We start from the raw sequence: 16,493 nt of genomic DNA on the forward strand, positions 1-16,493 counted from the left end.
CCCAACATTGGGAACATGTTTCCTGCCTCTAATGTGTCCAATACCCTAATTATCTTATATGTTTCAATAAGATCCCCCCTCATCCTTCTAAATTCCAGTGTATACAAGCCCAATCGCTCCAGCCTTTCAACATACAACAGACTGATAATCTAAAATGTGCCAGGACTCGAGGGCCTGAGGTACAGGGAGACATTGGCAGGCTCGGATTTTATTCTTGGATAAAATAGATAGGGTGAATGCACAGTGTTTTCCTCTGGTAGGGAAGTGAAGAACTAGAGAACATAGGTTTAAGGTGAGAGGGGACAGATTTAATAGGAACCTGATTGGCAATGTTTCCACACAGATGAGATGTGGTGGGTATGTGGAATGATCTTTAGAGGAAGTAGTTGGGACAGGTGCAATATCAACATTTTAAAGACATTTAAAAGAGCTGGGCCGAAGGACTGGTTTCCTTGTATGACTCCATGAGTCTGGCAACTGGGTTTGAGAAGTAAAATAATAAAGTTCTCTGCAGCTGTCCAGATCTTATGATGATTAACTCTTTGTTTATTTCAGAAACCAAGCATTAAGGTTCAAGAATTGTTGAAAGAACAGGATGAAGCAGATAGGTAAATAATCTTTTATCCAGTGCATTTTGCTGTAACGTGTTTGGAGATCAATGTTTCGAAAGCCATTTTCTTTGGGTTGCTTGCATAGAATAGTACAGCACAGGAATAGGTCCGTCACCCCCTTGTCTGTGCTGAATATGATGCCAGGATAAACTAATCTCATCTGCACATACATGATCCATATCCCTCATTCTCTGTGTATGAAGGACCTGCAGATGCTGGTTTAAACCGAAGATGCTATATAAAACAATGTTTTTGGAAATATGCATCTCAAGGTTTTTTGAGGCTGTTTGCCTCAGTGTTTCCTGAACCTGTCTTTGTATTAGGGTCCAAATGATGACTTATGGTAGTTTGTAGAAAGGAACAGCAGATGCTGGTTTACACCGAAGATACACAAAATGCTGGAGCAACACAGCGGGGCAGGCAGCATCTCTGGAAACAAGGAATTGTTGATGTTTTGAGTCGAGGACCTTCAGACTAATGTCAGGGGAGAGGGAGATTCATAGATAAGGAAGTGTAAGGTGTGAAAACATGACAAAGGGAATGAAGCTCAAGGAACATGTAGAATAAATTATTGTTAGCTGGGAGAAGGTAACAACAAACTAAACAGAGATAAAATGTAGTCGGAGAACTGGGAAGTGGGGGGGAGGGAAGGAAAGCAAGGGTAACTTGAAGTTAGAGAAGTCAACGTTCATACTGCGGAAGTGTAAGCTGCCCAAATGAAAAATGAGGTGCGTTCCTCCAATTTGTGCTGGTCCTCACGCTGACCATAGAGGAGGCCCAGGACAGAAAGGTCAATGTAGAAATGGGAGGGTGGATTTAAAGTGTTTAGCAACCAGGAGATCAGGTAGGTTTAGGCAGACTGAGCGGAGGTGTTCAGCATACTTGATCTCCTGGGACAGCTCATGCAGTCAGGTAGTTAACATTTCAGGTCAAAGACCTTCATCAGAACTGAGGAAGAAAGAAACCAATTTAGTCTCAGTATCAGAAAAGGCGGGGGAGGGTCAGTGGTTCAAGACGGTGGAGATCGGATTCATAAAGGGAAGGTAAGAGTCAGGTGAAGAATATGAATGTAAGAACCCGAGAAATTGGCAGCCAAAGTACTTTTAGTGGTAGAAGTGTGTGATTAATATGGATGCGAAGTTAGAGTTATGGTATAGCTTTTGATGACGTGCCAAATATATTCTGTTTCTAGTTTCCGGCTTTAACTTGTTTCCTGTCAACATCTGAGCTGATAAATCTGGGGTCATGTTTTGTTCACTGACCGCTGCAAATATTTTGGAAAATTGCAATTTAGGTCCAGCTAAGTAATTTCAGCACAAGATTGTTTGTAATCAAATTGAATTGGTAACCAGAAATAGATCTATTACACATTTTTAATATTTGTTGCACTCTTAGAAGACGACGACGTTCCCACAGTCCTCCTTTTAAGAAAAAACAACCTAGCAAATCAAAGATCCCTCCTAAAGCTGATGGTGATAAAGGAGAGCAGAGAACCTCTGAAAGTCTGCCTTCAAGTGAAATTAAGGCGAACGTTGCAGGAGACACTGAACAAGAAATTAAATCTGAAAGAAAGGAAGTTTCACAAGAAGAAGCAATTGCAGTTGTTGAGAGCGATGTGGAGCAAGAAGAAAATATTGGTGAGGGTCTCTGCACTAGTGAATCTGGCAGTGAAACTGACCAAGAAGGCTTACTGAATGAACCAGGACATGAGATGGAAGCATCCAACTCGGTGAAACCAGATTCCAAAATGGATATGGAACTGAACATGCCAGACACATCAGAAACAACTGAGCAGGTAAAACTGTGAATATGTTTCTTTGAGGATATGACAAATAGAGTAATTAAGGGGAACAAGTTGATGTAGTGCAATTCAGAAGGCGTTCTATAAGGTCTCACACAAGAGGATGGTCAAATACCTAGAGCACAGAGTAGGTGTAATGGACTAACGTAGGTTGAGTGTAGTCACGAAATGCTGGAGCAGCTCAGCGAGGCAGGCAGCATCTCTGGAGAGAAGGAATGGGTGGCCCCTCTGGTCGGAACCCTTCCTCACCAGATACAGGTGAGGGTTTTGATTGGCAGATGGTTGGACAACGGCCAAAGATGAAAAGATAAATATGTGACATAAAGATAGTGTGAAATGTGAAGTCAGAGGAAGGAATATAGATGGAAGGGGATGGGCAGATGTGAGGGGGGGAGAGAGAGGTTTGAGTTGTGGAGGCCAAATCAATGGCTATTTTTAAGGCACAGATAGATTCTTGATTGGCACAGGTGTCAGGGGTTATGGGAAGAAGGCAGGAGAAAGGGGTTGAGAGGGACAGATAGATCAGCCATGTTTGAATGGCGGAGTAGACTTGATGGGCCGAATTGCCTAATTCTGCTCCTATCACTTACAAAGGAGAAAAAGAGAAATTGGTGTGCATCCAGGTGAGGCACAGGGAAATGGGGGTGGGAGTGTTGTGGATTAGTTACCCAAAAATGGAGAGTTCAATGTTCATACAATTGGGTTGTAGATTATCCAATGAGAATATGAGGTGCTGTTCCTCAGTTTACATGTGGTCTAACACTGGCAACGGAGGAAGCCCAGGACAGAAATGTCAGTATGGAAATAGGAAGGGGAGTTAAAATGGTTAGCATCTGGGCGATCCAGCAGACTTGGCAACGAAGCGCAAAGGCTCGTCGAAACAGTCGTATCGTCTAACGTCATGTTGGCCTTCATAACGAGAGGATTTCAGTATAGGAGTAAAGAGGTTCTTCTGCAGTTGTATAGGGCCCTGGTAAGACCACATGTGGAATATCGTGTACAGTTTTGGTCTCCTAATTTGAGGAAGGACATCCTTGTAATTGAGGCAGTGCAGCGTAGGTTCACGAGATTGATCCCTGGGGTGGCGGGACTGTCATACGAGGAAAGATTGAAAAGACTAGACTTGTATTCACTGGAGTTTAGAAGGATGAGAGGGGATCTTATAGAAACATATAAAATTATAAAATGACTGAACAAGCTAGATGCAGGAAAAATGTTCCCAATGTTGGGGGAGTCCAGAACCAAGGGTCGCAGTCTTAGAATAAAGGGAAGGCCATTTAAAACTGAGGTGAGACGGAACTTTTTCACCCAAAAAGTTGTGAATTTGTGGAATTCTCTGCCACAGAGGGTAATGGAAGCCAAATCACTGGATGGATTTAAGAGAGTTAGATAGAGGTCTAGGGGCTAGTGGAATCAAGGGATATGGGGAGAAGGCAGGCACGGGTTATTGATTCTGGACGTTTCTTTTTTTGTGTGTTTTTGGGGTTGGGTGGTTTGAGTGCCTGTTTGATGCTTTTATTGTTGGACTGTGTTTTTGGGGGTTTTTTGGGGTTGTGTAATTTGAATGCCTGTTTAGCGCTTTTATTGTTGGACTGTGTTTTTGGGGGTTGTGTGATTTGAATGCCTATTTAATGCTTTTATTGTTGGACTGTGTTTTTGGGGGGTTTTGGGGTTGGGTAATTTGGGTGCCTGTTTAGTGCTTTTATTGTTGGACTGTTTTTGGGGGTGTAATTTTGATGCTTATTTAATGCTTTTGTTGTTGCACTGTGGGTGATTGAATTAACATTTTGTTCAAGATGGCCGCGCCGTTGTGTTTGGCTGCCTGCCACTATGTTTCTTTTTTTTCCTAGTCAGATGTGCAGCACTTTGGTCAACGTGGGTTGTTTTTAAATGTGCTATACAAATAAATTGACTTGACTTGACTTGACCAATCAGCCATGATCAAAATGAATGGCGGTGCTGCCTCGAAGGGCCGAATGGCCTCCTCCTGCACCTATTTTCTATGTTTCCATGCCTGTTTGATTTTGCCAATGTCAAGGAGGCCACATGGAGCACTGAATACAATGGACAAGCCTAATGGAGGTGCATGTAAACCTCTGTGGACTTGGGTGGATGCTCAGGAGGAGTATGGGAACGGGTATTACATCTCCTGTAGTTGCAGAGGAAAGTACCTGGGGGGGGGGGTTGGTTTTAAAGGGGAGGGGTGAATGAACCAAAGAGTTGCAGAGGGAGCAGTCTGTGGAAAGTGGTGGAGATGGGAAGATTTGACTGGTGGTAGGATCACCTTGAAGGTGACGGAAATGTCGGAGAATGATGTGTTGGATGCAGAGGAGACCACGAGTGGTGGGTTGAAAGGTAAGGACCAGAAGAACTCTATCCTTGTTTTTGCGACAATAGACAATAGGTGCAGGAGTAGGCCATTCAGCCCTTCGAGCCAGCACCGCCATTCAATGCGATCATGGCTGATCACTCTCAATCAGTACCCCGTTCCTGCCTTCTCCCCATACCCCCTCACTCCGCTATCCTTAAGAGCTCTATCCAGCTCTCTTGAAAGCATCCAACGAACTGGCCTCCACTGCCTTCTGAGGCAGAGAATTCCACACCTTCACCACTCTCTGACTGAAAAAGTTCTTCCTCATCGCTGTTCTAAATGGCCTACCCCTTATTCTTAAACTGTGGCCCCTTGTTCTGGACTCCTCCAACATTGGGAACATGTTTCCTGCCTCTAATGTGTCCAATCCCCTAATTATCTTATATGTTTCAATAAGATCCCCCCTCTTCCTTCTATATTCCAGTGTATACAAGCCTAATTGCTCCAGCCTTTCAACATACGACAGTCCCGCCATTCCGGGAATTAACCTAGTGAACCTATATAGCAAGAATATCCTTCGTCAAATTTGGAGACCAAAACTGCACACAGTACTCCAGGTGCGGTCTCACCAGGGCCCGATACAACTGTAGAAGGACCTCTTTGCTCCTATACTCAACTCCTCTTGTTATGAAGGCCAACATTCCATTGGCTTTCTTCACTGCCTGCTGTACCTGCATGCTTCCTTTCAGTGACTGATGCACTAGGACACCCAGATCTCGTTGAACATCCCCTCTTCCTAATTTGACACCATTCAGATAATAATCTGCCTTTCTATTCTTACTTCCAAAGTGAATAACCTCACACTTATCTACATTAAACTGCATCTGCCATGTATCCCACTCACACAACCTGTCCAAGTCACCCTGCAGCCTTATTGCAACTTCCTCACAATTCACACTACTCCCAGCTTAGTATCATCTGCAAATTTGCTAATGGTACTTTTAATCCCTTCATCTAAGTCATTAATGTATATCGTAAATAGCTGGGGTCCCAGCACCGAACCTTGCGGTACCCCACTGGTCACTGCCTGCCATTCCGAAAGGGACCCATTTATCCCCACTCTTTGCTTTCTGTCTGTCAACCAATTTTCTATCCATGTCAGTACCCTACCCCCAATACCATGTGCTCTAATTTTGCCCACTAATCTATGTGGGACCTTGTCGAAGGCTTTCTGAAAGTCGAGGTGAAAGGGAGAAATAAGAGCAGAACTGCAGGACGCAGAGGAGACCACGAGTGAGGGATCCATCTACAACAGCGGGGAGGAGACATGCATAGCATAGGCCAAGCATCAATTCCTGCCATAATCGGACCTGGATGAGATAGTACCTATACCGTTTTGATCTGTTCACCTAAAAGATACAGACATAGCTTTAGAGGGATTTTCAGGAATGGCTGAATCCTTTGTATGAGACAGGATTTGGTAGACTTGGGCACCTTTTTCATGGAGTTTAAAAAATGATAGGAATGCTGGTTGAAGCTTCAATTCTCTGAGAACTCAAGATGCTGGTAGGATGCTTCACCTGGTTTAAGGGTCTAAAAGTAGGTTGTCATTCTCAGAATGATGATCAGCCATTTGGGAGTGAAGTAAGCAGTAATTTGTCCTTTGAGGGTGGTCTCTTTGGAATTCTCTATTCAAGGCTATGAAGGCTTGGGTACCGTGTTCATGCAAACCCAAGGTCGACAGATGTCTGGATATTAAGATGATTGAGAGCTATGGAAATAGTGCCAGAGAAATGAAGCCGAGCTAGAAAATCAACCATGATTTTGATAAATGGCAGAGCAGGCTCGAAGGGCTATCTCTTATTTCTTAGGTAGACACAAAATGCTGGAGTAACTCAGCGTTTCAGCAGAGAAGAAATGGGTGACGTTTCGGGTCGCGACCCTTCAGACTTATTTCTTGTGTTAGTAATTCCTCTTGTATTTATCTGGCAATTAAAAAAACATCTTTTGTTTTGAAACAGGCACCAGTTATTGAAAAGAGCAAAATAAATCAACAGATATCATCCCAGGTATTTTTTCCAGCTTGAGTTAAATATTTTAAATCTGTGGTTGTTATCTAGTTGTTATTAAAGTTAGCACCCATTGATTTTTGCTCTCCAGTAGTAGCGTTGAATATTTTGGACTTTCGTTCAAAAGAATTAGCATCAGTGTTATCATTTGCATTTAGTCTTTTGCTGAGAATGACCTGCCATTTTATACATTCTGCTTTGTCTATTAATTATTAATTCCAATCCACCTGGGTCAGATCTACTTTCAACTCAATACTCATTGTTTATTTCCCTTGCATCATATCTTTTCCCATAACTTGTTTATAACGGAAACATACTTGCCTATTGGCAGAAGCTTTGATATTGAAGGGAAGAGGCCAAGCACAGACAATTACATATATAAATAATAGGGGTCTTGCCTTTTAGAAGATTAATTGGGTTTTGACTATTAAAATCATGGTTGCCAGTAAAATTTAGTAGTGACTGAAGCAGAGGTTGAAGGTGTTTCATGCATTAATGTTGATGTTCCATAGGAGTTGAAGGAAGAGTGCTTTCCTGAAAACATAGATGAATTTGTAACTGTGGATGAGGTTGGTGATGTAGAAGCTGGGAATTTGGATCTGGAAGATCTGACATCTTCTGCAGATAACATTAGTAAATTGGAGACTGATGACGCCGATGCAAGTATTGTAACAGAGAAATCAGAGGACACCAAAGAGCAAAAAGAGGAGGATGTAGACAAACCTAAAAGAAAACGCGGTCGAAAGAGGGGAAAGAACATCAAAACAAAAAGAGGAGAACAGAGTGACAAAAAAGATAGCGGTGAAGAAACTGAAGTAAAGCAAGAAGTAGAAGTGACTGAAAATAAGATGGATGCTGATGTAAAGAGTGAAATGCAAGGGGAGAAAACCACAACTTGTGTAGAACCAGAAAGCAAGCGTGCTCGATCACGATCTCCTACTCCAGATGAGTACCGACTTGGACCATATCAACCCAACAATCCTGTGGGTAGGAACATATTTATCAATGCAGAATTGCAAGAGCACAATTCTTAAATGCATTACTTAATGTTTGTTTAATAACATGATTTCTCACACTTATTGAGAATATTTGCAATCCTAATTAAAACAGTTTGCAATTTAACTGCATTCGTTTAAATCCATCATAACGCTGTTCTTATGGTGTATTAACACTTGCATCAATGATGTGTAGGAAAATAACTGCAGATGCTGGTACAAAACAAAGGTATCACAAAATGCTGGAGTCAGGCAGCATCTCTGGAGAGAAGGAATTGGTGAAGTTTCTGGTCGAGACCCTTCTTCAGACTGATGTCAGGTGGGGGCGGGACAAGGAAAGGATATAGGTGGAGATGGTTCCTCTGTCCCTCTCTTCTCCCTCCCCTTCCCAGTTCTCCCACTGTCTTCCTGTCTCCACCTATATCCTTTCCTTGTCCCGACCCCCCCCCCCGACATCAGTCTGAAGAAGAGTCTCGACCCGAAACGTCACCCATTCCTTCTCTCCAGAGGTGCTGCCTGACCTGCTGAGTTACTCCAGCATTTTGTGATACCATGCATCAATGATAGTCCATTTGGATATTAATGCTACCTAGATAATGCATTGTTTAGGTTTTTGATGATGTAGTCTCCGCTTGCGTGTATGGGTTTGTTCATTGCTGCTTTAAACATTGAACATTTGTCTCTTTAAATTGTAGGACTAGACTTTGTGGTTCCAAAGACTGGATATTATTGTACACTCTGTTGTCTCTTTTATACAAAAGAGGAAGTGGCAAAGAAAACCCACTGTGGCAGCCTGCCTCATTATCAGAAACTGAAGGTGAGCCCTCTGACGTCTGGAATCCTGGCGTCATTAATCTGTGCATTTAATTGCAATTCTTCAATTTGTTTAGGCAAATGAAGAAGTATTCATTCACAATATGTTCATCTAATAATCCAGAATTTAAATGACTGTGAAAAGAGTCAACATTTGTGCATGGGAACCACCAGGGCCCATTTCCTGGATATCCTTGCTGGTATTATTTGAATTAAAAAATAATTAAACGCAGGAACACTTGCTGTAGACTTGATTTTCTTAAAGCAGTGGATACTGAGGGCAATTTAATAATTTGGATTGCATGAAGACTTCGTAAATTGAAGGAGCATTGTGGATAGTAAATTGGCTGAAATGCAATGAGTAATTGTGAAAGGTTGCTCAACAGATTGGCGGGAGATTGCTGTGCTATTCCCAGAGGTAGGTATTGGGGCCATTTCGTTTGAATGTGCATTGTGATGGACAAAAGTAACTAGATGCTGGAACAGTGAAATATGCAGCAGATGGACTGTCTGCAGACGAGAAATGGTTAACAAATTATTTTTTTTAAATCTGCAGGGGCTGGAAATCTGATTTAAAATTCTTGACATATCGAGCAGGTCAGGCAGCATATGTGGAAGATACATCATGGTTAACATTTCAGATTGAGGTTGAAAAACAAATTAAAACAAGCTTTTTGCAGGCTGCACAGAAGGAGGAGTCTGGAGAGAACAATAGGAATCTGTGTTTGGTTGGAAACCAGGATTAAATGATGCACATTGTATTTATTTTAGCTGACAGTGGTGATGAAGGCTTAGTAATTGCAGTTGATCTGCCTGGAGGACTCATAAATATAGGGAGATGAATACTGAGGCAAGAAAGTGAAACTAATGGAACTGAGATACAGAATGTAACCATTGCTAGAAATGTTCAACAATGCAGGCAGCATCAATGGAGAAAAATGCTGAGTTATTGCCATCAGTTTATATTCTTGCATTAGGAAGAAGCTAATCTGACACAAACTGAAAAGGATGGTCATTTGAATTATGAATTTAGTCCCATGTCTTGTGAATAAATGGAATATTAATGATTGTCTACTTGGTTTGTGGACCCTTTTATTAATTTTACACTGATGGAAATCATCGGTATGTTTACAACTGATCATGGAAAATTAATGTGATGGGTTAAGACTGCTCTCAGAAATAAATTTGAAAAAGATTGCTAGTTGATAGAACTATTGTCAATTTGTCAGAAGCATTCAACGTTTTAATGATGTTTATTGTCACATGTACCTTAGGTACAGTGACATTCTTTGTTTTGCAAAGAGTCGCCACGTACAAGATGCTGACGAGGTTACAAAAGTATTCATTATGGTCCTGGTGGTCTCTCTTTGTTCTCTTGGCGGCCCCCCTCCCCACGCCGGGTCCCTATTCTCTCGGCGGCTCCGAGACAGACCCCCCTGTGATTGGTGGGTAGAACGATGAACTTTGAAGGGCTATATGAATTGTACCTTGACAACCTAACAGATGCGTTAAAGAACATGATCATTTTCTCAGATTTCAGTTCCATTACAATCTTTTTTTGTTGAACTCTGTTGATAACGATGTGACAAAGGGGTAAAGACTTTTCCTCAAACCATAGTGATGTTACTACACTAATGTTCTTTATTTTAAAGAAAATTTTGGACAAGCAAGCTGAAGATTATCGGAAAACTAAAATGGAACAAAGCCCTGAAGTGAATATTGAAGAACAAACTGACCAATGATTCCATGATGATAGTTCAAAACATCTAACCAGTTCGCTGGCTGTTCTGATCTTTTTGTTATTTGTATCCTTCTAACAATGTTTAAATGTCTTAATATAGCAATTCACAGGCATGCATGAATGGACTGGCACTAGTGAGCACATTTTTGTTTGCAGTATTGTAATTGTTAAATAAAAACAAAATCTTTGAACTTAGTTAAATTTCAAGGAGCATTGAAGCAGTGGGAATTGATACATTTCTGCTATTGACAAAATATCAGTGATTGCGTTGTTCAAGGGACTGCTTTGGGTCAAGTACTCTTTTAACGGAAGTTGGTTATTTTTGGAAAGTAATAAATTGAAAACATTTGACAAGTTCATTGATCTTTTGCAGATAACAGGAAAGGTCTTGCCAAGAATTAATTGTATGATAACTGAAATTTGTAGGAGGGAATAACTATAATATTCACATAGTGGCCTGCACAACACTGGTAGAGGGAAAAGAAAGGATGTTGTCAACACAGTGGGATGTTTGAGCAGCAAAAATTATAGACATGCTGATAATTTTGTAGAGTAATGTGTTCTGCAACTGTTAAAATACCTAAATATAGTTAAATTTTGTTTGAATTGAACAGATATCATTCTTATGTGTTTCTGATGTGGAGGGTAGTTAGTGGCTGCTAGTGAGCAGTCAGTTTGTCTTCAGCAAATTCTAAACTTTTGCTTTAAGTCCACTGTACTATGACCTTGCATGTAAATGGTTCCAGTAGTTTAGCTTAGTTTAAAGTAAAACCCATACAAATTATCACCAAAACCAGTCCACAGTTTCAGGTTCCATTTTTGTATTTTCTCACTTATGCTGCTGAGGTCAGTTTCATATATTAACATCTTCAACTTTTTGACAAAATACACATTTTACAAATCTGATTTGTAAAACAATTTCCCGAATGCTTGCTTTAAAGACTAAAATCTAAATTACAATCAAAGATAATTGAACTTTGCATTTTTTGGTATATCTGCTGGGGCTGTGTCTTTAAAGAAAACTGCAAGCTCGTGAGAAATGTTCTGAAAATAAGAGTATTGTATTGGTCATTAATATTAGAATCTTTACAGAATCGCTACAGTTTGTTTCCTTTAAAACTTAATATCAAGTTTTGAACTTGTGTAAAATGTAGTTTGGATACTTTACACATATAGGAATACGATTGCAGAATAAGACTTATGCATTGAAATAGTCTATTTGTGCTGAGTAACCTGAAGCTAACTTGTACAATACTCATGTGAGTTGTGAAAGCAGCTTATGGTGTTTACCAACCAGGCGCACGTCCTCAAAAATAGCCAATACATGCATATTTACTTTTATTAGTACCCATGATCTACTTGTACATAATCTACTTGTACACCAAATTGAAAATGTTTCTTCAAAGGCTGTATCTTGCCCCTGTTGGTCTTTAATTTACTCTGCTGTAAGCTTGTTGCAAACAAGTGACCATGACCACCTTTTTGTCCAAACTTTGTGCAGTTAAACAAATGTTACTGTAAATAGTTTTTAATAGCTCATTCCAGTGACTGGTTTAAGGTTACTGTCTGGGATACCATTGGCTGAGTGTGCTAATGATCCTGTCATTAAAATTTGTCCCTTTTGTTTTTAGTCTATATCACCAACGATGTCACTTATGGGTTGCAATTCTTTAAAATGTTCCCGTCTATCTCAGACATGTAGGACTTCCAATGCGGACAAATGTTTTGGTCTGTTTTCCAAAAATATGTGACATACTGGGAATTGTGCTTTTTTTTGGCAAGAATATCATAGAAACATAGAAAACAGGTGCAGGAGGAGGCCCTTTGGCCCTTCGAGGCAGTACCGCCATTCATTGTGATCATGGCTGATCATCTACAATCAGTAACCTGTGCATGCCTTCTCCCCATATCCCTTGATTCCACTAGCCCATAGAGCTCTATCTAACTCTCTTTTAAATTCATCCAATGAATTGGCCTCCACTGCCTTCTGTGGCAGAGAATTCCACAAATTCACAACTCTCTGGGTGAAAACGTTTCTTCTCACCTCAGTTTTAAATGGCCTCCCTTTATTCTTATACTGTGACCCTTGGTTCTGGACTCCCCCAACATTGGGAACATTTTTCCTGCATCTAGCTGGTCTAGTCCTTTTATAATTTTATACGTCTCTATATAATCCCCTCTCATCCTTCTAAACTCCAGTGAATAAGGCATACGTGGTAGGATTAGAATTAGGCCATTCGGCCCATCAATTCTACTCCATCATTCAATCATGGCTGATCTATCTCTCCTAACCCCATTCTACTGCCTCTGACACCTGTATTAATCAAAAATCTATCTGCCATAAAAATATCCACTGACTTGGCCTCCAGCCTTTTGTGGCAAAGAATCCCACAGATTCACCATCCTCTGACGAAATAAATTTCTCCTCATCTCCTTCCTAAAAGAATGTCCTTTAATTCTAAGGCTATGACCTCTAGTCTTAGACTCTCCCACTAATGGAAACATCCTCTCCACGTCCACTCTATCCAAGCCTTTCACTATTCTGTGTTTCAATGAGGTCCCGCCTCATTCTTCTAAACTCCAGTGAGTACAGGCCCAGTGCTGACAAACGCTCATCATTGGTTAACCTACTAATTCCTAGTATTTATTTCACAAAATGCTGGAGTAACTCAGCAGGTCAGGCAGCATCTCAGGAGAGAAGGAGCGGGTGATGTTTCGGGTCGAGACCCGAAACGTCACCCATTCCTTCTGTCCTGAGATGCTGCCTGACCTGAGTTACTCCAGCATTTTGTGAAATAAATACTGTCGATTTGTACCAGCATCTGCAGTTATTTTCTTACACTAATTCCTGGGATCATTCTTGTAAACCTCTGGACTCTCTCCAGAGCCAGCACATCCTTCCTCAGATCTGGTGCCCACAATTGCTCACAATATTCCAAATGCGGCCTTACCAGAGCCTTATAGAGCCTCAGCATTACATCTCTGTTTTTGTATACAAGCCCTCTTGAAATAAATGCGAGCATTGAGTTTGCTTTCTTTACTACTGATTTGACTTGCTGATTGACTTTTTGGGAATCCTGCATCAGCACTCCCAATTTCCTTTGCATCTCCAATTTCTGGATTCTCTCCCCATTTAGAAAATAGTCTATGCCTTTATTCCTACTACCAAAATGCACGGTTCCACACTTTGGTACACTATATTCCATCTGCCACTTCTCTGCTCACTCTTCCAACCTGTCCAAGTCTTTCTGCAGTCCCTGCTTTCACTACACTACCTGCACTTCCATCTATTTTTGCATCATCCACAAACTTGGCCACAAAGCCTCCAATCCCCTCGTCCAAATCATTAATATACAACGTGAAGAGTAGCGCCCCCCCAGCACCGAGTCCTATGGAACTCTGCTAGTCACTGGCAGCCAACCAGAAAAAGCCCCCTTTATTGCCACTCTTTGTCTTCTGCTATCCCTGCTAGTATCTGCCCTTTGATACCATGGGCTCTCTTACTTAGCATTGCGTATGGCACCTTTATCAAAGGCTTTCTGAAAATCTAAGTAAACAACATCTACTGACTGCTTTGTCCTGCTATTTACTTCTTCAAAGAATTCCAGCAAATTGTCAAGCAAGGCCTCCCCTTAAAGTCATGCTGACTTTGGCCTTTTTTATTGTGAATTTCTAAGTATTCCGCAACCTCATCCTTTATAATGGACTCTAAAATCTTACCAACCACCGAAGTCATATCCTGCATGGGTGTGGACTAACAAATGCTTCCAGGGATTCAATTTACAAATGAAGGTGTGTTGTCTGAACAGAATATACCATACATGCAGTCTCATGTGTTCAATGAAGAACATTGTGTGAAGTGCTGCAGCTTTAATCAAGAGCAGAGAAGTATGAAGGCTGCTGTTTTGTCATGTTTTTGTTTGGCTAGAAACAAGTAGTTTTGTAACTCTTATGTTCAAATAAAGGTCCAGGTTTCTATGATTACTTGAATTTGTCTGCTCTTTTTTCTGTTAACGAAGTGTGTGCACTACAGGATTTAAGCCACCCTCAGTGTGTTGGGGTGGGAAGGGGGAGTTGGGAGGTGGCGGTGGGGGGGATGAAGCGACAGCTGGGGGCAGACAATGACGTCACCATGGCGACGCGTGTGGGCCGCGCGGTGCACGCTGGGATTGTGGGCCGGAGGTGGAGCGGCGGGGGAGAGGGAGATGGGGCGAGGTGGGGGGGACCGGGGGGGGGGGGGGGGGGGGCCGCCTCCCCTCTACCCCCCGACACTGACCGGGTAGCTGACGGTGGGAATGTCGGGGGGTGTGGCGGGAGGAGGGTGGGGGACTGATGGGGAGACTGACGATGGGAGAGAGTGGGGGGAGGGGAGAGGGGGGCTGACGGTGGGGGGGGAGCACACACACGGGGGGGGGAGAGAAGGCGGCTTGGGAGGAGGTTGTGGTCCGGGTGATCGATGGTTGAAACGGTCAATGTCCCCCTTATTCCCCGCGAACCCCTTGTTCCCGTGTCCCCCTTGTTCCCGTGTCCCCCTTGTTCCCGTGTCCCCCTTGTTCCCGTGTCCCCCTTGTTCCCATGTCCCCCTTCCCCGTGTCCCCCTTGTTCCCGTGTCCCCCTTATTCCCCGCGAACCCCTTGTTCCCGTGTCCCCTTTGTTCCCCGTGTCCCCCTTGTTCCCGTGTCCCCCTTCCCCTTGTTCCCGTGCCCCCCTTGTTTCCTGTGTCCCCCTTGTTCCCCGTGTCCCCCTTGTTCCCCGTGTTCCCCTTGTTCCCCGTGTGCCCTTGTTCCCCGTGTCCAGTGACCGCTTGGGTCAGAGGCTGCAGGGTGAGGGAGGATGAGAGTGGGGAGGGGGCGCAGAATGTGTGAGGGAGGATGGAGGATGAGTGCAGGGAGGTGAAGGCAAGCAGGGCAATGGTATGACTGGGGGCATCTTGGGCAAAGGCAGCATCGGGTGTGAGATTGGAGGTGGAGTTGGGGCTATGTCAGGGTCCACTCGCCCTCTGTCTATTTAGCCTTCTTGCATTTTTTACACTTGTTTATATTTTACATTGCCGCCTGATTTCTCTGAAATGTTCTTTTCTCTTGTGTTTACATTTCTGATTTAATGTCTCTCCAATCTGTTAGGAAAATAAGTAGTGCAGTAGTGCTTTCTCTTTTGAGTAAGATCCTTTGCTATGGAATTTGCTGCGTCTGTATACACTCTTTGCAGACATGCCCATCAATGCATGACTGTATAAGAAAATAACTGCAGATGCTGGTACAAATCGAAGGTATTTATTCACAAAATGCTGGGGTAACTCAGCAGGTCAGGCAGCATCTCAGGAGAGAAGGAATGGGCGACGTTTCGTCCATGCATGACTGCTTGACTGTGATCTAGTTATCATATCATATCATCATATCATATATATACAGCGCGGAAACAGGCCTTTTCGGCCCACCAAGTCCGCGCCGCCCAGTGATCCCCGTACATTAACACTATCCTACACCCACTAGGGACAATTTTTACATTTACCCAGTCAATTAACCTACATACCTGTACGTCTTTGGAGTTCATTGATATCCTTCGATGTCAGCATAGAATATTTACGAGATACTTCATAGTAACTGAGATCCAAGGGACAATGGCAAGTTGGATTGAAACATCTTGTTCAGCAGAAGATAGGAAGGATAATGGTTATGGTGGAGAATTGACCCAGTGATGTCAAGGCTCGATTGTAATGTCTTTCTGCTGACAGGTTAGCACGCAACACAAGCTTTTCACCGGACTTTAGTACACGTGACAATAAACTAAACTCAAATTCAAACTCATTTTATTGGTAATTTGCATATAAGGTCTTGCCTCCACAGATGCTGCCGGACTTGCTGAGTTCCTCCAGTATTTTGTGTTTTACATAAGATTCCAGCATCTGCAGTTGCTTGAGTCACTAAGAGACCACCTCAGGGAGCTTGTTCCATACACCCATCCCCTTTTGTGTAAAAAAAGATCACCCCTCAGGTTTGTATTAAATCTTTCCCCACTCACCTTAAACATATATCCTCTGATTCGCGATTCCCCTACTCTGGGCATAAAAGTCTGCACTTGATCTATTCCTTCCATGATTTTGATGGGGTGGTGGGTGGGGGGGGGGTTGAAGCGACAGCTGGGGGCAGACA

General features: G+C 42.6%; 1 protein-coding gene across 6 annotated transcripts in view; it reads left to right on the forward strand.

The window, feature by feature from the left end:
- Positions 1-14,322, forward strand: part of LOC144599982 (matrin-3-like) — a 37,633-nt gene extending 23,311 nt beyond the window's left edge. For all 6 annotated transcript variants that reach the window (XM_078411273.1, XM_078411270.1, XM_078411268.1 and 3 more), the window contains 6 exons: positions 556-608; positions 2,007-2,406; positions 6,745-6,792; positions 7,305-7,779; positions 8,483-8,604; positions 10,253-14,322. In XM_078411273.1, coding sequence (XP_078267399.1) covers positions 556-608; positions 2,007-2,406; positions 6,745-6,792; positions 7,305-7,779; positions 8,483-8,604; positions 10,253-10,342 — 1,188 coding nt within the window. In that variant the 3' untranslated portion in view covers positions 10,343-14,322. The remainder of the gene's footprint in view (positions 1-555; positions 609-2,006; positions 2,407-6,744; positions 6,793-7,304; positions 7,780-8,482; positions 8,605-10,252) is intronic.
- Positions 14,323-16,493: the final 2,171 nt, after the last annotated feature.

Source organism: Rhinoraja longicauda, chromosome 14, assembly GCF_053455715.1.
Source record: "Rhinoraja longicauda isolate Sanriku21f chromosome 14, sRhiLon1.1, whole genome shotgun sequence".
In the NCBI taxonomy this organism is placed as follows: Eukaryota; Metazoa; Chordata; class Chondrichthyes; order Rajiformes; family Arhynchobatidae; genus Rhinoraja; species Rhinoraja longicauda.